This window comes from Ylistrum balloti, unplaced genomic scaffold (genome assembly GCF_031769215.1).
Source record: "Ylistrum balloti isolate Yb309-2 unplaced genomic scaffold, AGI_CSIRO_Ybal_v1 Utg369826, whole genome shotgun sequence".
Classification (NCBI taxonomy): Eukaryota; Metazoa; Mollusca; class Bivalvia; order Pectinida; family Pectinidae; genus Ylistrum; species Ylistrum balloti.
The window spans coordinates 289,748-312,476 of NW_026781991.1; the positions used below are offsets into that span (position 1 = coordinate 289,748).

General features: G+C 32.5%; 1 protein-coding gene across 1 annotated transcript; it reads left to right on the top strand.

The window, feature by feature from the left end:
- The first annotated feature begins 2,119 nt into the window (after positions 1-2,119).
- Positions 2,120-21,932, top strand: LOC132545104 (T-box transcription factor TBX10-like). The gene is made up of 7 exons (XM_060208771.1): positions 2,120-2,321; positions 5,437-5,767; positions 12,473-12,746; positions 16,516-16,668; positions 16,979-17,046; positions 20,787-20,905; positions 21,673-21,932. The coding sequence occupies exons 1-7, from the start codon at positions 2,120-2,122 to the stop codon at positions 21,930-21,932; spliced, it is 1,407 nt and encodes a 468-aa protein (XP_060064754.1).
- The last annotated feature ends 797 nt before the right edge of the window (positions 21,933-22,729 follow it).

The window sequence follows — 22,729 nt, forward strand, 5'->3', positions numbered from 1 at the left end:
ACACTGGAAATCACAAAGTGATGCATTCAGTATCATACAATGTGTAGATATATAGTCTGGAAATCACAAAGTGGTGCATTCAGTATCATACAATGTATAGATATTAAACTGGAAATCACAAAGTGATGCATTCAGTGTCATACAATGTATAAATATTACACTGGAAATCAAAAGTGGTGCATTCATTATCATACAATGTATAGATATATACACTGGAAATCGCAAAGTGGTGCATTCAGTGTCATACAATGTATAAATATTACTCTGGAAATCACAAAGTGATACATTCAGTATCATACAATGTATAGATATTACACTGGAAATCACAAAGTGGTGCATTCAGTATAATACAATGTATAAATATTACACTGGAAATCACAAAGTGGTGCATTCAGTGTCATACAATGTATAAATATTACACTGAAAATCACAAAGTGGTGCATTCAGTATCATATAATGTATAAATATTACACTGGAAATCACAAAGTGATACATTCAGTGTCATACAATGTATAAATATATGCACTGAAAATCACAAAGTGATACATTCAGTATCATATAATGTATAAATATTACACTGAAAATCACAAAGTGGTGCATTCAGTGTCATATAATGTATAAATATTACACTGGAAATCACAAAGTGGTGCATTCAGTATCATACAATGTATAAATATTACACTGGAAATCACAAAGTGGTGCATTCAGTATTATATAATGTATAAATATTACACTGGAAATCACAAAGTGATACATTCAGTGTCATACAATGTATAAATATTACACTGGAAATCACAAAGTGGTGCATTCAGTGTCATACAATGTATAAATATTACACTGGAAATCACAAAGTGATACATTCAGTGTCATACAATGTATAAATATATGCACTGAAAATCACAAAGTGGTGCATTCAGTGTCATACAATGTATAAATATATACACTGAAAATCACAAAGTGGTGCATTCAGTATAATATAATGTATGTAGTATATTCGGATGGTTTTTTACGACTTTTTTACATGTTTAAACGCAAGCGAAGCAAAGTTAAAATCGTCAGAAAAATAATTAAAGCAATCACTACGAAATCGTTACCATAGTGAATTAAGAAGCAGTAACTTGAGGAAAAGACACATTAACCCGTCAATAGACAGCGTTGTCAAGAAAATAACTGTCTCTCCTTCTACTACGATGCAACGGGTTAAACATTCAAGTTTTTGCAAATCATTTTAATGACATTTAATGATTGTTTAACCCAATTCCACGTTGACAAACAAATTAATGTGCTCTGAAATAGTAAACAATAACGCTTTGTTTTATCATTTAAATAATAGTATTCTATCAATTGCTTTTACAACTGTGCATGTATCTAGCGAAATCACTACCGTATACAAGTATGTGTGTTTATTTACAAATGCATGAAATATATATGAATTTTTCGTCTATGTGTGATGATAGCATATTTAGTGGGAGGAGGTTGAGGAGTGCAATTAACCTTACTAGGGGGTACTAGTCGGGATAACTAGCGTGCTGTTGGTAAGAGGAAGGATGGTCATTGTTGGCTGTCGAATCTGACACCTTCTGATGATTAATGAATGTTAGATATGCCCTAACACTAACTGTATACATGCCTATTGCCTTCTCAAACCTGTAGCGTGAATTCCACGCAAAGTTACCATACATTCAACTCAACTACGATCCTAACCAGAGGGAGAAGTTCTGGAGATTATTGAAATCATTGTTCCTGCAGGACTAGGGACGGTGTAATATTGTTTGGCAATTATAAACACAGCGGACACTTGTAATCTCGAGAAAGGTACGAAATGTATACCAAACACCGGGAATGTATGTTAGCCTACTGCAGCGGCACGTTTTAAAGGGGAGGGGGACCTGCACTAATGATTTATAGCAGAGCGTGCTGGGGGAGAGGCACACAATTACACACTTAATCGTCCAATCAGAACACAGTATGACTTTTGTACATATCATATGGGGGTTTGGCTTCAGGCAAAAATCGCATTTGTCTAATTTATTGTCGCTTTATCACTTCTGTAGAAACTAAGTAAAAAACTTATATATACGCCACTTCTGACGTTCATTAGCAACAAGTTAGCCAACTCATGGATATAAACGGCCCTCTCTCTGCCAGAGCTAATGCTTTCAGTATCACGTCTCTTATGTCGGGGCCGTTCGCCGACTCGTTTCTGGGGTCCCTAGGTGGAGCCTTTGGGTACCAACAAGTCCCTCCCCAGAGAAGCACAGATTGTCTCTTCGAGTGGGGACAAAATGGAGGATATGGAGTAGGAATAAAAGGAATGGAAGGTAATAGTTAATGATTATTTACGTGTGTATATTATGTATTATAATGTTCGAATTGATACCAAAGGTTTTTTTTTTTTGATAACTTGGCATTTTTAAAGGATAACACTATGTCTCTCTTTGGATTTTGTTAAAACGTTAAAACAAATATTACAAAATGACGAAGACAATATAGGTTGCATTCATTTGAAATTTAAACAAAAATGATCTATTAATTGTCTGACATTAAAACTAAGAGAGTTTTATTGCACTCAAAAACTCCAGTGGAAATATTCTAGCAGTTTCATCTTCATATGAACAGGAAAAAATAAGAAAAGTAGCAATATAAAGGAATTACTCTGTTGTAATATTGACGGGGACACTATACCATCAACAGTGATTTTACGCTTAATACAACATTTCAAAGTAATGCACTTTTTCGTTTCGATTTTTTTTCTGGCTGTCTAACTATAATAACCCTCTATTAAATAACAGTGGGTTTGCTTTGATAAGTAGAGTGTGAATTAAAACACGATTGAGACAATTTCATAAATAATTTGTTTGGAGACACGATAGTAATTTTAATGTAATTTATGATGTCTCTTTCATCCTAAATCATTAAGCATCTAACTATAGCCACGGACTCACAATTAATATTAAAGCAATGATTAAAAACAATATATAGTTTTTTTTTTTTTTTTTATCTTAGAATCAGAAAATCGACAGTGATATCTTATTATGTTAGCTATCAAACTATATTCAGAGGAAGATATTTCACCATTAAATCAGTGATAAAAAAATTGAAACGAAGTAAAATATTTAGTATTTATATTATGTTTTACAGCTATGTTATTGTAATCAACAATTTTAGCATTTCTTTACGAACGAGAAAAGAAAATATTTCTGGCAAAGTTGTTCTTTGGCGCTGCCATCCGTCACTGTTTTGGTACTTAATGTTGGTTTGATCTGTACTAACTGCTTTACAAGAAACCATGCAATGCTTTTTTAACGTTTGTAGCGGATAGTGCGTGAGGTCTCTCTTACAAATAGTTTGACCACCGTTAAAGCCACATGTCTCGAAACACACCTTTTTGATATATCTCTTTTATCATATAATGCTATTTGATGTTCTGAGTCGTTTTGTTTAATGTTTCGTAAAAAATCGAATATCTGTATGTTTTCATCTCGGCAAATAACGCTTTAGACATTTTCCTTCAATCAGATGTAAAAATACATATCCCAACAGTCGTTTGTTCTACCTATCGCATTCTCTCCTGGACAATCGAACTTATAGCTCACTAAAAAATTATTATTATTCGTTTATTATTACAATTAAATGTGTAGACTGGTCATTTTTTTTCTTATTAGTTAAATGTGTAGACTGGTTATATCTTCTCATTAGTTAAATGTGTAGACTGGTCATATCTTCTTATTAGTTAAATGTGTAGACTGGTTATATCTTCTTATTAGTTAAATGTGTAGACTGGTTATATCTTCTCATTAGTTAAATGCAATAAGTTACGATGGGGAGTTAGATAATTACCATATCGAAACACGCTGCTCAGATCGTTTATAGTTGAATATATACTTTTTAAGAGCAACTCCAAAACTTGGGATTATTTCATGTAATTTTAAGAAATTAATTTACCTTCGCCTGAATTTATTTTAGACATAAGGTAATATTTGACGTATATAATTTATTGTTTTATATTTCGTCGTTTCAGTTAATCTTTATTGTTCTATGTGTTACATTGATGAAGGTTTTATCTATAATTAGAATGATTAATCGCGTGAGATGATTTATGGCGATGAAGTTCATTAGCGTAGGTAATTACGGAAATAACCGAAACATCATAGAGAGCGAATTGTTATTAAAAAAATAATCCACTTATGATAGAGAGTATGTTAATCACCTTAGACAGGCCTGAGAATAGTTACGGGATTTAACATTATATTTTAAGACGGATAGAAATCTGCTGGATTTATAAAAGTAAGTTGATACTTAGTTATAAACGAAATATCGGAAAAGTAGAAAGATAGCTAATTATAAACAAGCGATTGTAGTATTCCTTGAGCATATCCTAAGTAGTTTTTAACAAATTTGGAAATTTGCGAAAGCAACCGAACAGCATTTTTTTTTAAATGTTAAAAAGCATAAAAGGAGAGTGAAATTGAATAGTGAAAACACTCTGGTATGGAATCTACCTTGTCAAAAGAATATAATGGAATGTTGATGATGGAAGCTGGCACACTTGGGCAGATACTTTGATAATCATTAGTAATTCAAGTCTCAGGGATAATTCGATGACAAGTGTTTTTGCACACCGATAACATCACCTCTGTAAACACTCTGTTATTTTCACTGTACGCGGTCAACCGTGCTCATCGTCACTAACATGCGCGTGATCCGTATCTCATGCACGTGTTAAAATATTTCACTCTTTAAGGTGTTAATGATATGCTATCCATCGGTCGCCCACTCACTACAAATGTAATGTAACACGCAGAGTTTGATCATTTCAATGTGTGTACTGTCAAACTGAACTCTGTTGAAACGCAACCCACCGCTGTTTATAAATATAACTTGTACTTTTGTTCTATCAATTCGTGTTTTTTTTTTACGCTGGATGCAAACCTTCCTGTTTTTTTCCCTACAAAAGCTTCCAGATTTATCTTATATTTTTACATGTTTGAACAAACAAGTGGCACATCTTTAATTTTTGTGGATTTTTCAGCTATGTATATTTTTACATGCAGTTTTCTAATATCAATTGAAATGTATCGTTGCTGTCGGCCAAAGATTGTATTGTTGTGTTTACCGTTTTGTATTGAGAACGATTAACACTAATGATTATGGTTTTGTATAAATCGAGTTATACAATTTCTTTTTTAATTCTAAAATGAAATGTTTAGAGGCAATATAATCTTTCAATATAAATAAACTAAACAAAGAGGCAGAAAGCAAACAAAACAATTTGTAACTTTCCTGCTAACGATATTTGCTCCGAAAAATCCATACAAATATAGGATGTATTTGTGATCAAAAACAGTGATGTTTAATACGGATTTAGTAACTACTGACTCAGACTTATTTCTTTCGATACTCATGTTAAGATGGTTTCTCTTTCAAATTTTACAGCCTGCATTTTAAATGCCGGAACAGGCAGACCCTACTATGACTCGTCTCGTATAGACACGTACCCGGAGAGTTCTGCCCGACCCCCCGGATCTACTGGGATCAATGATGGTGTTTGTGACAAAACAAGTCCTGGAATCACTTGCGATGAATCTAGGACATGTGTAAAAGACAACTGTGAAGGAGAAAATGCAGGAATGGACGATAAGTCAGATACACCCAAAAAACCTCTTCATTCAAAACTAATAAACGTTAGTGCTCATCTAGAAATGAAATCTCTTTGGGACGAGTTTGACGAACTTGGGACAGAAATGATTGTCACCAAAGCAGGCAGGTAAGATTATTTATTCATAAAATGATTTATTGTTTATTGTAGGTGTAGCGATTCAGTACATCCCTGTGGATATTATTCATTTCACTTTTACCAGAGTCATATCTTCATGAAATAATAATAATAAAAAAAGAAGTTTTGTATAATAAATCTATAAATCACTTCTTTAAAATCTGAGTGGTGTTCTAAAATTATTTTATTCATATACGTATGTTTTGAGATTAGAGTATGCATCTATCAATTCTGATATAATTTTAGAATTATTTTAATTGCTTATTAACAGTTTTTGTTGGTCACTTTATCCGTTCGTTATATTTTTATTATTTAATTGGCAGTAACAATTAAAGACAGATTTGCAGTGTTTGCATATTTTAAATGTTTCGTGAAGTTTGTAAATAAAACAGTTTTTGATCTTACTATATATGTATATTTTATTACATTGTCATGTGAAATAAGGCAGCCATTTAATTTTACAATTGTATGTAGCAAAATCAATACATTGCAAACACTTATTAACAAAGAGCTTCTGGAACATTTCATGGATATATGAAAAAAGTGAAAAACGACTTAAAAACAAAATACAGAAAAAGACCTTTCTCTGGTGTATATGTTATCAAACGCTAAAACGGATTGTTCAGTTATATTCAGACAGGGAAAATGTACTCTATCTGTGAGATAATTTTCTTAATTATGAAATCCACGTCTGTAATCAATGATATATACATAATGATATTTATTATTCAGACTTGGAATGATCCAGTTTGTAATGATTAGCCCTGACTGTTCCACAGTTATTAACATTCTCAGTGAACTCGCTATAATATTACACAATGCGCTCCCTTTCAGAGCTTGATAATGTTATCATTTTGAAATTAAACATACACACCATATAAACATAAAATATTTGAATATTATCGTAACTCCTTTATCACTCTCACGTATTGTTTTCGACTAGACAATGAAAACATGACCTTTTCTCGCCTTGGTATCACGTGACTGGTTTATTTACAATGTTACATTATTGATATTTGTAGTGGTTTTACATTAACAGTTGTAACATCACATCAACATATTGTATTTTAGTTATAAAATACCAAGAGTGGCCTTATTAATGATTTAGGGATGTTTTTCGTCATACCACTTTGTACAATGTCGAATTTCAAATATTATCTAATAACGTTGAGGATTTAGACATATATAAAAACGTCTTAAGTTTAAATATGTGCTGGTTTTATGTATAAATGTGGAATACATATCATTATGTTATATATTTTGACAAGATTCTTTATTTACTTTTCATAACAATCTGCGTCCTTAACTTAGTCCTTTCTCAAAACAACATAAAATATATTACAAAGACATATTTAGAGTTGAACGATGAAAAACATAAAGATACGGAGGCTGAAGAAATACGTTATTAAGGCCGTATTATATATATTATTTTATCAATAGAATTCAGATATAATCAATTAATCAATCAAGCAATCAATTAATTAATCAATCAACTCAAACATATAGAAAGAATACAAACATGGTGAAATAAAAAAAAATAATAAAATAAAAATAAAATATATTTCTGAAATAGTCCATCTATAAGGCAGCAACCTGTATAGGTAAATGATAAAATATTAATTAACCTTGAAAACCAAATAATGTAATTGAACACGACCGAAAACAAGTATCACCAAACCTTTATTACCTGAAAACAACAATCACCAAACCTTTATTACCTGAAAACAAGTATCACCAAACCTTTATTACCTGAAAACAAGTATCACCAAACCTTGATTACCTGAAAGCAAGTATCACCAAACCTTTATTACCTGAAAACAAGTATCACCAAACCTTGATTACCTGAAAACAAGTATCACCAAACCTTGATTACCTGAAAACAAGTATCACCAAACCTTTATTACCTGAAAACAAGTATCACCAAACCTTGATTACCTGAAAACAAGTATCACCAAACCTTGATTACCTGAAAACAAGTATCACCAAACCTTGATTACCTGAAAGCAAGTATCACCAAACCTTGATTACCTGAAAACAAGTATCACCAAACCTTGATTACCTGAAAACAAGTATCACCAAACCTTAATTACCTGAAAGCAAGTATCACCAAACCTTTATTACCTGAAAACAAGTATCACCAAACCTTTATTACCTGAAAACAAGTATCACCAAACCTTTATTACCTGAAAACAAGTATCACCAAACCTTTATTACCTGAAAACAAGTATCACCAAACCTTTATTACCTGAAAACAAGTATCACCAAACCTTTATTACCTGAAAACAAGTATCACCAAACCTTTATTACCTGAAAACAAGTATCACCAAACCTTTATTACCTGAAAGCAAGTATCACCAAACCTTTATTACCTGAAAACAACAATCACCAAACCTTTATTACCTGAAAACAACAATCACCAAACCTTTATTACCTGAAAACAAGTATCACCAAACCTTTATTACCTGAAAGCAAGTATCACCAAACCTTTATTACCTGAAAACAACAATCACCAAACCTTTATTACCTGAAAACAAGTATCACCAAACCTTTATTACCTGAAAGCAAGTATCACCAAACCTTTATTACCTGAAAACAAGTATCACCAAACCTTTATTACCTGAAAGCAAGTATCACCAAACCTTTATTACCTGAAAACAACAATCACCAAACCTTTATTACCTGAAAACAACAATCACCAAACCTTTATTACCTGAAAACAAGTATCACCAAACCTTGATTACCTGAAAACAAGTATCACCAAACCTTGATTACCTGAAAACAAGTATCACCAAACCTTGATTACCTGAAAACAAGTATCACCAAACCTTTATTACTCTTGAATGCTCTTCATTATTTCGTTGAATTATCCCCCACCCCACCACCTCCCCATGTACGTGATATTTATGACACCAGTGGGTATTCTATATAGTTCATCAGTCGACCGTCCTGACCGAAACTTGTTGGTTTACGTGTCATCTGATCATTATGGTCAATTAAAAGCCGACAAGCATGGACTGTGTGTTTGTTTTATCCCTGGTCTACTCGTTTACCGTTCATCCCCCGGAGATTTCCTTTTCAACTGAACTTATTGATAAACCTTGATCTAAAACCCAGATGGAAAATGAATTCTTCAGAGCCTACTTAGCCAGCTCTAACTCCGTGACATTTAAGATTTATGACTTGGACTGTAGATATGTCTATACCAGAGAGTTAAATTTAGGTATATCTTGTATTAAACCTAACTTAGGTAACATCATCGAGTGTGTAAACATTGTTATATTTCACAATCAGTGAATCTAAATCAAAACGCGCTTATTGATTTAAAACAATATGATTTTAAGTGTTCTTTTTAAAGGAAACGTATTATATATAAACGAACATCATACTTTTATGATTATCACATAATTCTGATTATAAAGGAAACACATTATATATAAAGGAACATGATAACGTTATGATTATCATATGATTCTGATTATAAAGGAAACATATTATATATAAAGGAACATGATAACTTTATGATTATCATATGATTCTGATTATAAAGGAAACATATTAGTACACAGTACTTAGAATATATCAAAATAGGAAGCAGACATTATGTTTATATTTTTCTACTATAAAAGAATTCTCTACCACATCATGTATATTGTTTGTTCATGTCAAACAATTTTCAATATTACGATGTCAATTAATTTTTATCATTACTATGTTAAGTTTTAGGATTTTCCAAATATGGAAATAAGCACTATTTTTATGAAATATGTATGTGTTTTACGGCTTATATTGAACTGATATTTGTGTCTGAAATGTAACGCCACTCATCAACATCTAACCATATTAAACCTGGTCAGGAAAGGGCAAGTGGTTTTCGGTGTCGTAGAAAAGACTTGGTCAGTGACTCCAACATTTACTTGAGCTAAAGCAGCCCCAATGATGAATATCCAGAAACTAATTTGTAAATTTGCTTTCTGACATTCTGGCAGTGTTCACTGCTTGTTGCCTCTTGTCTGTGATTAACAAACAACAAATTGCCTATTTATCTAATCGAAATTTAAGCTAAATGTTCGCTTCCTGCTGAGTGTAACTGGTTTACAACAATTTATCAATTTCTCGGCACCTGCATATAAACTATGGACATACATCACCATAAAATAACTAGGCATGGTTCTGTGACTACTCAGACAACACTGCTGGCGACTCCGCGCAATGTAAGTCTAACTAATTGACTCATTAATGGTCATTATACGGATGGGTGGATGACACTTAGACCTGACGAGGTCGATAAGACGGGCAGTGGAGGTGTCAAACCGTCCCCCACGTCATTTCACAATCCAATTTATACTACTATTGCAAGGTTTTTATAGTCATTTAACTTGTTATTTGTAACTAATTATAGATGCCATACTTGAATATACGAGTACGGAAAATAAAACTGGTGTCTTTTAGTCTACAAGAGAACATTCAGAGGTGAAAAGATCCTTCACACATCACGATTTTTGTATTATTATAAGCATAGTGTTTTGATAACAAGAAATGTGCTGTTAAAACCAAATAAACTCTTAAGAACTATTTGTAATAATTCAAACTCAGACTGTGGTCCTACTGCGCATGTTTATTTTGTGTCTAACATTTTTTGATAAAAAGTAATCAATTTCTAATGCAGTTAAAAAATCCAACTCAATGTTGAATTTAATTGAAATTTTGATTTTATATCAACTTCCAGTCGTTATGAACTAAGACTCTGTTATGTTAGATTGTCTATATAAAAAAAAACTTTTTGTAAAAGCTATTAGCATATTAATTCTATTTAAATCCCCGATATCAACGGATTGGTTTAAATAGTCCATTAAAACAGACAATGCTCGCATTGAAGTTTAATTCTAATTTTGAACTGAAGAAACCATCACATACATGTAATATCCCATTCATTGTAAAATAAAAACGTATCATATTGTACTGAACAAATGTTAGTCAAATTATAAACATTTGAATTAGTGGTATGATTCATGTAAAAATAGAAAAATGTAAACTTCTATTTGTTACCTGATATAGACAGAATAGTGCAGATCAAGACAAATAGGTAAAGACAAAACAAAAAATAATCACTAGTCCGGAAGGAATAAAACAATTTCCATCGTGGACGAGATAGATCGACAAGAGAGGAATGATACATTTTCTAGATAACTCAATTACATGTGTGATCCACATCCGTGATACATAACATATTCTAGCCTTACTTATCATAGACTCCCCGACATCTCTATCGTCACAACTAAGGGTGAGGAGTTCAGGAAGGCACAGACAGGGCGATACAATCATTCTATCTCACTCTAAATTGCCTAAGCTAATTTCATCTTCTATAATGATTCATTAAATATTGATGATAATCTGATGTTTTCTTTAATTTTCTATATCAATATTTAATATGCTATTCACTTGAATTGGATGAAGAATAATCATATATTTATTTACGGTTGAGCTGTATGTAAATCTATTGTCGTTTCTGATTATAAAAGTGTTGTCTGTAGCCTTAAGATTTTAAAATGTCGTAATTTGAATATAAAACATGAAATTTACCATTTGTTGTCAAATTTGTTGTCAATAATTAATTACTGGTATAGTACAATGTATTAATGTATTTATACATTATGTTCTCATCATATTTAACGTTTTATAAATATCATTTGAGTTGATGTCCCTTTTTTCATTTCATTTCACAAGTAAAAGTAAGATACGTCTACAGGTAAAGCCATTCACGCCCTCTCATTATATAACACATCCACACATTTCACAATGTAAATATGTATGATATTATATTGATCTAGGATTAGAATACACGTATATGATAATCATTACGGCTAAGATAAGTGTTATTGATATGAGGAGAGAATTGTTACAAGCATCAATTGGTTGTTTAGGTGACCACTGGTGTCAAAAGAAAGGTTATCTTATACGTGATCAAATGACCACAATGAAAGCAGTCCAGAATGTTTATAAATATATTAAAACTGGCAACTATTAATTTAAAAATTATAAATCACTTAATTAAACTTCTAATATCTACAATGTATCTCTGACCTGACTGTAGTATGATTTTATTTATGTTGATATGGCTTGTTAGATATGGAAAAGTTAAGTAGTAAGTGAAATGCCGTAAATCGGGTTACTTTCACAAGAATGCTTTTTCGCTGTACATAAACGTGATCACGAAAATATAATCAGTGAATAATGAGACACGTTTGAATAGATGTCCTTGTACATGAAGATCGCAAAATTTGTATTCGTTAAAATATAGAATCGATTGTTCGAACAGAAAACTACCAGCTGTATGGCTATATCATTAAGAGTGTTGTTTGACTGAAATACTAAGGACAACAAAGGGAAAAGTTGTTTTTAAATATGTCGGTAGAGGGACTGAAATCATCTGATATTTACAAAATTATTGAAGGAAAGGTTAATGCACAACCATATCTAGATTTTTTGGCAAATGGTATCGTATGATGCAGTTTAAATCATGGCTTGACGCTGCTGTACATGATCTTAAACTTATATCGAATTGTGTTTTCCTTTTTTGTGTCTCGTACAATTAAGGTCGAGATTGGGTATTGGATAGCTACACAAAACACTTTTGTTGTTGTGTAGTAATTTTTGTGATTTTGTGTTGTGTACTGTCATTCTCTTTTTTTGTTACAGACGGATGTTCCCGACGTTTCAGGTTCGAATGTATGGCCTTGACCCTATGGCAGAATACATGGTGATGATGGACTTTGTACCTTGTGATGACAAGCGGTATCGCTACTCCTTTCATAGCTCCAGTTGGGTGGTGGCAGGAAAGGCAGATCCACATATGCCAGGAAGGATACACGTCCACCCAGATTCCCCCGCTAAAGGAGCTCAATGGATGAAGCAAATTGTGTCGTTCGACAAACTAAAATTAACAAATAACCTTATGGATGACAATGGTCATGTGAGTTGAATTTTCCTTTATTCTAATTAAAATTAAAGAGAAGAAATAAACAAATACAAAGCATTTGTGTTTTCAAAAATTGATCTCTCGGTTTTTAGTCTGCTCAATGTTTCTTAAGAGATGAGCTAACGAACTGCTATCGGAGTCCAACATAGTAGTAGAAGATGCTATGGACACTGAAAAGACATCAAGGCATAAAAGTAGCGGATAAATAATACAAACAAACAAACAAAAAAAAAGGCTAGTGAAATTGAAACTACATTCACATTTCTACAACATCAAATAGAAGATAAAATCCCAATTAATGAAATAGCAACATCCATGATAAATGCATCGTTTAATATAAATCGTTCGGATTTAGTATATATAAAATGATGTATGGACAGAAACACTAATATATACAGTACATTATAATATTAAGAATTTTACGTTATGATATATAATATTTTATATATAGTATACGATATTTCTGTAATATTTGATGTATACAATAGTATATGATATTTCACACGTATTTCACGTTTACTTCTATCTTATATTTCATTAGTGCTATGACGTGTTAAATCTCATGTAATATGATATTTCTCGCATACTATGATATTTCACATATAGTATAATATATAACATTTCAAAGACTTGTAATAGGAAAATGAGAGACTGATTATATGCGAGATGTAGATAAAACACAAGATAACAAACGTGTACACAGAACTTTATGGTAAAATTAGTAATCTGATTCCAGCTAGAAATAAATTCTCTTCGTTGTATTGTACGATGCCTTGATGTAAAATAAATATTTTTCTTATTCTGTGTTTGTTTACACAATAATCATTAGTATAGTTGTAGGCACTATGTTAGGTCTGTGTTTTTGTTTTACATGTGTTTTTCACAATACAATAATGCTGGGAATGACATTCTGTCAACAACGTTATCATCATTTGACGTCAGTTTGACAGTTATGACGCTTACTTGTGATTACGACGCAGTAATGATGTCGTTATCTTTATGATAATTGACGCAACATAGCAATTCAGAATCATGACCAATGTTAGTTTGGAGATCCTACTGAACATCAAGCCATTCACACCTTGACTAATTTGTTACACTATTTTTACATGGAAACATTTGTCGGCATTCCTGGTTACAGATTAATTTACCATACATCAAGTTACGTTATAATTTAACTTTTTTGAATCAATATTTTCTGGCACTTTAGTAATTACTAATTAGTAACTGAATTAAATCACCATTATTTTCTGCCACTTTAGACATTCCTAATTAGTAATTTGAAATGACAAATGAAATGACGACTGAATTAAATCACCAATGTTTTGCGATCATAATATTTTTGCGTTAATCAACAGACCAGGCACATAACGAGATTTTTTTTTATTCCCTAATATTTACACCGAAAATTGTTCGCGTAATCTGTAGTAAATAACACGAAATATTCCACATAAAGGCTTCCATAGGTGAACACAGTCCCAGTTACTGTATATATACTGTTCAAATTAGAAAAAATAAAAGTGTTTGAATTGGATATGTAAGCTCAACTTGTAGTCGTTAACAGCTTCAGTGAATCCTTCCTAATCCGATGAGAATAAACGCCAAACTAATATTATAACAATATGTTTTTCTATTTAAAATCATGAAACCGTAATTCTATAACTTAAACTTTCCGCTAACAAATTTAGCTTTTTGATAAGAGTATTACAACATAAGGACCATGGTTGCATGATAAAACACAAACGGATGGTTAAGTTCTTGAAACTTACTCCTGTTGAAAAATTCATTGTTGTGCTGCATGGAGGTTTCAAATACAAATCAGTATCAAAATGAACAAGAACGGAATGTACGTACCATTCTCGACATGAAGATATTATCTAATAGTCCTCGGAATTTGCTGATGTTGCTCCGACTAAAATACTCAGGATTTGTCGAAACGCTATCAACCATGGATATCAAATGGACATGACGAGTGTGATATTGTCATCGGAAATCAAAGGCATAGCTCTTAACCGTAAGATTATCCCAACATGCTCGTAGTAGAGGTTGTCAGGGAAACCTCCCGCAGAGTCGTTAAAAGCTAACATGTCAAAACTTTAAAAAAAAATTTGTGTATTCTATTTTTTCACAAATTATCGCTATGAATAGCAAACCATTTTTTTGTAGAATATTCAAATAAAAAAAAATCAAATTATCATACTTTCAGATGTAAAGAACCTACATTTCTGAGGATATACCACTTAGAATAGTTTTTCCATCGTTTTAGATTGACACAGTTGTGGGCTCTGGAGAATTTCAACATCAATCTCCGAATTCAAGGCTCATTAATCAAAACATCCGTACGAATATATCACGTCATTATTTCCCAAGATTGCATGGCAATATAAGCCAGGGAGCGAGGTAGACAGATTGTTTATCTGACTGAAATTGAGGTCACTGTGCGAGGTCACTAGAATTAGATTTAATGGTGATAGACTATGCCTATTGGGTAACGATCCTACACCCCTGTGTTAACAATGATGCACTTCATTCTTTTTGTTAGGAAACTGTAACACAAAGTCTGGGGTCGTAGCGTTCATTGATTGGCATACAGAATATCACAAAGGCAGGAAGCGTTTTACATTAAATATATGTGCATCTAATCTCTGTATGAATGTATTAGAAAGTAAAATTAGATAGAGTCAAATAATGAATTAAATCACGTGATTTTCGGGGTTCTGAGTTACATGATTACAACAATAACAATCCGGATGTCTTTCTCCACACTGCTTCCCCGAATTTTTTTTTAAATTATCAGAATGTGTATTAATACGTGTTTTTAAGGTTGCGGTTTATTTATTGATGTCATACATTTGAAAATCTGGCGCCGAACTCTGATTCAACTACACCATACTAATGCCTTATTCTCTGGTCATAGATGATAGGTCCTAGGACTTGACAGTAATGCTAAGGGCCTAAACTTTGGGAGGCGACAGAGAACAATTAATGTTGATCGAAATATATATATATATATATAACAGATGGTTGCACTAGCCCCATAATTCAACAATTTTCGCATTTGCATATTTTGAGCTTGGTCGCAATTCGAATAAATTTAATTGTAACATGCAGGTTCTGAAGTTAGATTGCATTGTAAAGGTATTGACTAAAATGAAAAAAAAAATCCGGAATTTTAATTTTTTAGTAGTATCAAAAAGGATGTGGTGTTGCTGTATTTTACCGAGAAATTATGATCAATTAAGTACATTTTCTTTAATCTACTTACAAATGGAATTGATGGGAAGATTGCAATCTAATGTCACAACATATACAGACGCGAAAAATAAAGCATTGTGAATATAACATTACACTAAAGTATTTCATATATTATGAAGTATTGACCTTCTAAAGGCCAGTGCCCCTCATCAAACAGCAAACTTCATGATTTTCACTTTCACGGAACAAAACTTCAAATGTTCCCGACATTCGCGATATCAGTATTGGATCTTTAGAACTTTTCACTTTTCGTCTTATTGAAAGATAACACTTAGTGAAATATTTTATAGTCAATATTCCAACACAAGAAAACAGATAAGTTATCGTGTAATTCTAATACATCTAAAACTATGCTACATTGCTACCTGTTCCGACTTTCACATATCCTTATCCATGCATATTTTTCAGTGGATTTCTTTTCAATCTTTAATTTTTACCGTGATTTGATTTATTTTCAGTTTAACTATTCTATTGACATGTCTGCATTGTTTCTTGTTGTTTTTTGCAGATCATACTAAATTCTATGCACAAATATCAGCCACGCTTTCATGTCGTATATGTGAATCCTAAATCTGAAGATTGCTCAAACACAGAAAATTTCAAGACATATCTATTTCCAGAGACGAAGTTTATGGCAGTTACAGCCTACCAAAATCATAGGGTGAGTTACTCAATATAAATCTAATTTTCTGTAACTTTATACTTTATCAAGAATAAACACAATTAAAACAGTCGATATGATTTTTTACTATACAAGGACATGGTGAGTTAATTTTCAGGCTAAAATTGAATGAAAGGAATTTCATCGTATGCAGTACGGGTTTTAACCGAGCGAAAATGAATGGATTTTTTTTAATTGTTGATTTTGATAAAACTAATGTGTTTTTAAATGATGTTGACGTCTCGTGACACATGGCATTATTCTGGTCGTTATAAATATACATACTTAGAAAATGATTTATTTGTTTCAGATAACACAGCTCAAAATAGCCAGTAATCCGTTTGCCAAAGGTTTTCGAGATGTCGACCCCAACGAATGGTATGTCAGAAACAACCAACATGATCTTATAATTATATAATAAACCAAGTATTTTCACATCATATAGTTTTAATACAAACAACGCAGTGTGTACGGAGAATTAGGACAAGTCTGCGATGCTAGTCCGCTCATAGACTCTCTAGCTCTGTGTACGGGGAATAGGACAGGTTGCGATGTTACTCCACTCATAGACTCTCTAGCTCTGTGATTAGAAGAACTGTTTTGGTAATAACCTTGGTGTAGATAGCAGGAAGACAACACATCGTTAGCAAAATGAAGCCTTCACATATACATCAAATGGTCTAAGAAAAAACAAAAAATCACACATTTTTCAAATTTTGCCTTTTCTACCCGATCTGAAATATTAATAAGTGAAAGCTATCATTATGAATTTTATACAACTACTTCCCAGTAAATGTTATCTAACAGGGTTTACATTTGTTATATAACAACTGCAAACAATTCTGTTGAGTTCTAAGAGTCAAACAGGATAAAGTAGCATACAGAGTATTACCAAAACAGATACATTATACTGTATTCACCGAGAGCAGTTTAACATTGAACAAAATATTGATCCGAAAAAACAAACAAAATGACAATATATTCATAACATTCGACTATAATTACTTGGAACCGTAAGATAGGAATGGAAGTGTCAAAAATAACATTGTTTAAATAGTTTAAGCTATAACGACTGTGTTTAAAAAATTACTGTAGATCATGGGTTTACTGATATTGTAAGTGATAATATTGGTCAATTACTGTAGATCACGTATTAACTGATATTGTAAGTGTTAGATATTGTACACCATGAGTTTACCGATATTGTAAGTGTTAGATATTGTACACCATGGATTTACCGATATTGTAAGTGTTAGATATTGCACACCGTGGGTTTACCGATATTGTAAGTGTTAGATATTGTACACCGTGGGTTTACCGATATTGTAAGTGTTAGATATTGTACACCGTGGGTTTACCGATATTGTAAGTGTTAGATATTGTACACCATGGGTTTACCGATATTGTAAGTGTTAGATATTGTACACCATGGGTTTACCGATATTGTAAGTGTTAGATATTGTACACCGTGGGTTTACTGATATTGTAAGTGATAGATATTGTACACCGTGGGTTTACTGATATTGTAAGTGATAGATATTGTACACCATGGGTTTACTGATATTGTAAGTGTTAGATATTGTACACCATGGGTTTACTGATATTGTTAGTGTTAGATATTGTACACCATGGGTTTACTGATATTGTAAGTGTTAGATATTGTCACTATGGTATTACCGATATTGTAAGTGTTAAATATTGTACACCATGGGTTTACTGATATTGTAAGTGTTAGATATTGTACACCATGGGTTTACTGATATTGTAAGTGTTAGAGATTGTACACCGTGGGTTTACTGATATTGTAAGTGATAGATATTGTACACCATGGGTTTACTGATATTGTAAATGTTAGATATTGTACACCATGGGTTTACTGATATTGTAAGTGTTAGATATTGTACACCATGGGTTTACTGATATTGTAAGTGTTAGATAGTGTACACCATGGGTTTACTGATATTGTAAGTGTTAGATATTGTACACCATGGGTTTACTGATATTGTAAGTGTTAGATATTGTACATCAGGGTTTACAGATATTGTAAGTGTTAGATATTGTACACCATGGGTTTACTAATATTGTAAGTGTTAGATATTGACCAATTACTGTAGATACTTGTTGCCTCTCATTATTACAGTTGGCCAGCGTGTGAATTAATTAGTCTGATAAGACATTGGAAGATCTGGTTAAGGATGACTAATTGATAAGCTTTATAAGTGTGAACTGTTTGACTGTAATGTTTGGAAGAACAAGCTTTGTAGCTGTAGTGTCTGTAAGAGCAATATGAGTTGCTGTAGTGTCTGTAAAACATTCAGTGTGACTTTAATGTTTGCAAGAACAATCAGTGTGACCTAATGTTTGTAAGAACACTCCGTGTTGCTGTACTGTTTGTAAGAATAATCTGTGTAGCTGTAGTGTCTGTAAGAGCAATCTGTGTTGCTGTAGTGTCTGTAAATCATTCTGTGTGACTTTAATGCTTGTAAGAACAATTAGTGTGACTTAATGTTTGCAAGAACAATCAGTGTGACCTAATGCTTGTAAGAACAATCAGTGTAGCTGTAGTGTCTGTAAATCATTCTGTATGACTTTAATGCTTGTAAGAACAATTAGTGTGACCTAATGCTTGTAAGAACAATTAGTGTGACTTAATGTTTGTAAGAACAATTAGTGTGACCTAATGCTTGTAAGAACAATCAGTGTGACCTAATGTTTGTAAGAACAATCTGTGTAGCTGTAGTGTCTGTAAATCATTCTGTATGACTTTAATGCTTGTAAGAACAATTAGTGTGACTTGTAAGAACAATTAGTGTGACTTAATGTTTGTAAGAACAATCAGAGTGACTTAATGTTTGTAAGAACAATCAATGTGACTTAAGGTTTGTAAGAACAATCAGTGTGACCTAATGTTTGTAAGAACAATCTGTGTAGCTGTAGTGTCTGTAAATCATTCTGTATGACTTTAATGTTTGTAAGAACAATTAGTGTGACCTAATGCTTGTAAGAACAATTAGTGTGACTTAATGTTTGCAAGAACAATCAGTGTGACCTAATGTTTGTAAGAACACTCCGTGTTGCTGTAGTGTCTGTAAATCATTCTGTATGACTTTAATGCTTGTAAGAACAATTAGTGTGACCTAATGCTTGTAAGAACAATCAGAGTGACTTAATGTTTGTAAGAACAATTAGTGTGACCTAATGCTTGTAAGAACAATCAGTGTGACCTAATGTTTATAAGAACACTCCGTGTTGCTGTACTGTTTGTAAGAACAATCTGTGTTGCTGTAGTGTCTGTAAATCATTCTGTATGACTTTAATGCTTGTAAGAACAATTAGTGTGACCTAATGCTTGTAAGAACAATTAGTGTGACTTAATGTTTGTAAGAACAATTAGTGTGACCTAATGCTTGTAAGAACAATCAGTGTGACCTAATGTTTGTAAGAACAATCTGTGTAGCTGTAGTGTCTGTAAATCATTCTGTATGACTTTAATGCTTGTAAGAACAATTAGTGTGACTTAATGTTTGTAAGAACAATTAGTGTGACTTAATGTTTGTAAGAACAATCAGAGTGACTTAATGTTTGTAAGAACAATCAATGTGACTTAATGTTTGTAAGAACAATCAGTGTGACCTAATGTTTGTAAGAACAATCTGTGTAGCTGTAGTGTCTGTAAGAGCAATCTGTGTTGCTGTAGTGTCTGTAAATCATTCTGTGTGACTTTAATGTTTGTAAGAACAATTAGTGTGACTTAATGTTTGTAAGAACAATCAGAGTGACTTAATGTTTGTAAGAACAATCAATGTGACTTAATGTTTGTAAGAACAATCAATGTGACTTAATGCTTGTAAGAACAATTAGTGTGACTTAATGCTTGTAAGAACAATTAGTGTGACTTAATGTTTGTAAGAACAATTAGTGTGACTTAATGTTTGTAAGAACAATCAGAGTGACTTAATGTTTGTAAGAACAATCAATGTGACTTAATGTTTGTAAGAACAATTAGTGTGACTTAATGTTTGTAAGAACAATCTGTGTTGCTGTAGTGATTTTAAGAACAATGTAAGAACAATTTGTGTGGCTGTGAAGATGATGACACCTTATTTTTTTCTGACCAGTATGGTGGATGTGATCTCCCATCTCAACCCTTGCTCACGTCCCAGGAATCAACACCGTCCAAGTTCTTTGCATCTCTCAAACATCACTCGGAAAAGGGGATCGGATGACAAAGACAAATGTAAGTTCAATCTGCCTACGCTTATTTTTACTGGTCACATAAAGATGTTTTATGGAAAGAAGTAGGTGTAAAAACGAACACGTGTCTTACTGTTAATTCTTACAGAGGTAACGATACTGTGTCAGTGGGAGCCATTTGAATAGAAAATTCTGCTTTTTTTCAAAGGATGTTTTGGCATGTCAAGAAAACGCAAACATTGCTTTATTTTGTATATTGGTTATAGAACCATGGTAACAAATGATTGACTTGCTGCTCTGACAACTCTTGGTGGAACTATAAAAATATCGAGTCAGTTTGAATAAATCCATCAAACACATATGGCGAACATGTTCTGGTTCTTCGCTGACGTCACAAATTAACATCACATGGGTTTCTGGACGTTTGGCAGCGTAACAATTTACAGGTCACAAAGTAAAAAAATTGAATTTGATTTGTCTTACTAACACAAGTTACGTAATCAAAGAGACTAATATCACTGTTGTGATCTTAATTTTGTTAGTTTACACAATATTTTTTTAAAATATATTCAACCAAGTTTCATAGCCTGTTTGCACTTGAGAGCTTATATTGATGCCTTTCCAAATCACATTTAGATACACATCTGTGAACGTTAGAGAGTGATAAACCCTAGCAGTTAATTCCAAATGATATTTCACAACTCTAACAACAATACCTTGAATTTTGAAATTTATTTAAAGCTTAGTTATCGTTTATATTCATACCTTTTGTAAATGATTTCTTAAGGAACGATTTGATTTTCTTTCAAGGTTCTTCCGAATCGGATGATTCAACATGTATGTCTCCCACCGGGGTAGTGAATCACAGCTTGTCCACTACTCCCCTTAGGCTACCCCCTCGAGGATCTTACACAGACAGTTATAACTATGTTCCCTACTCTCACGAGACTTACATGATGACGTCCAAATCTCGTCCTTCGCCATATTCTCGAAGCATGGAATATCAAACGTTTCATCATGCAAGAATGAAGGAGATTTATCAAGGGACGACCTGTGGATACAACTTTTAAAATGTGTGTCTCATGTATTCTCATGTTGTGTTCTGAGATGTGTCCCCGTATGTGTTCAGATGTTGGTGTCCTTGGTCGATAAGCATTGTGTACTGAAATAAACACACAAGGCATTTTTTACTGGACTCTCATAATCCCAAAACACTCGATTTTTAAACGATCAATGTCTTCCGTGTTCCCTGACGATGTGGCGCCAAAAAATGTTCAGGTCCATTTAACTTCGAATTTTCTTTTATTCCTTTGAGTTGTTTTGACATAATTTTATGATCCATTCAAAACGTTGGGAACTCAAGTAGTCGGTATGTCGATGTCCATCTTCATTGTCGGTATGACAAGGAAAATATGCAAAGTAGACTAGGATTGGTATATTATGACTACAAAATAATAACGACTTTTTCAGTTTTAGTATCGAAATGGATAGGAGAACGACATGACAATACTGCCGGGGAGTACCTGTTTAAACTTCTATAAGAACGATTATACAATAGAGTATTTAATGATTAACAAAGAAATTATATTAAACGTACAAAGTAATCAAATGACAAATGCTGTAAAAAATATAACAGTAACATAAGTTACCCATTATCAAGACGAGCAAAGATATTGAAATAGCAAAACATTATTGAGACTAAAAAAATATCTACATTTCAAAAATTTTTTCAAGATTATTAGGTACTATTAAATTGTATAATGACTTAGATAAAATATTTAAGTTTGATTGAAACCACAATCTGTTAGCAAACTATGTTTTTGGTAAACGAACATCTATTCATATGCTTGATAAGTTTTCTTCTTTT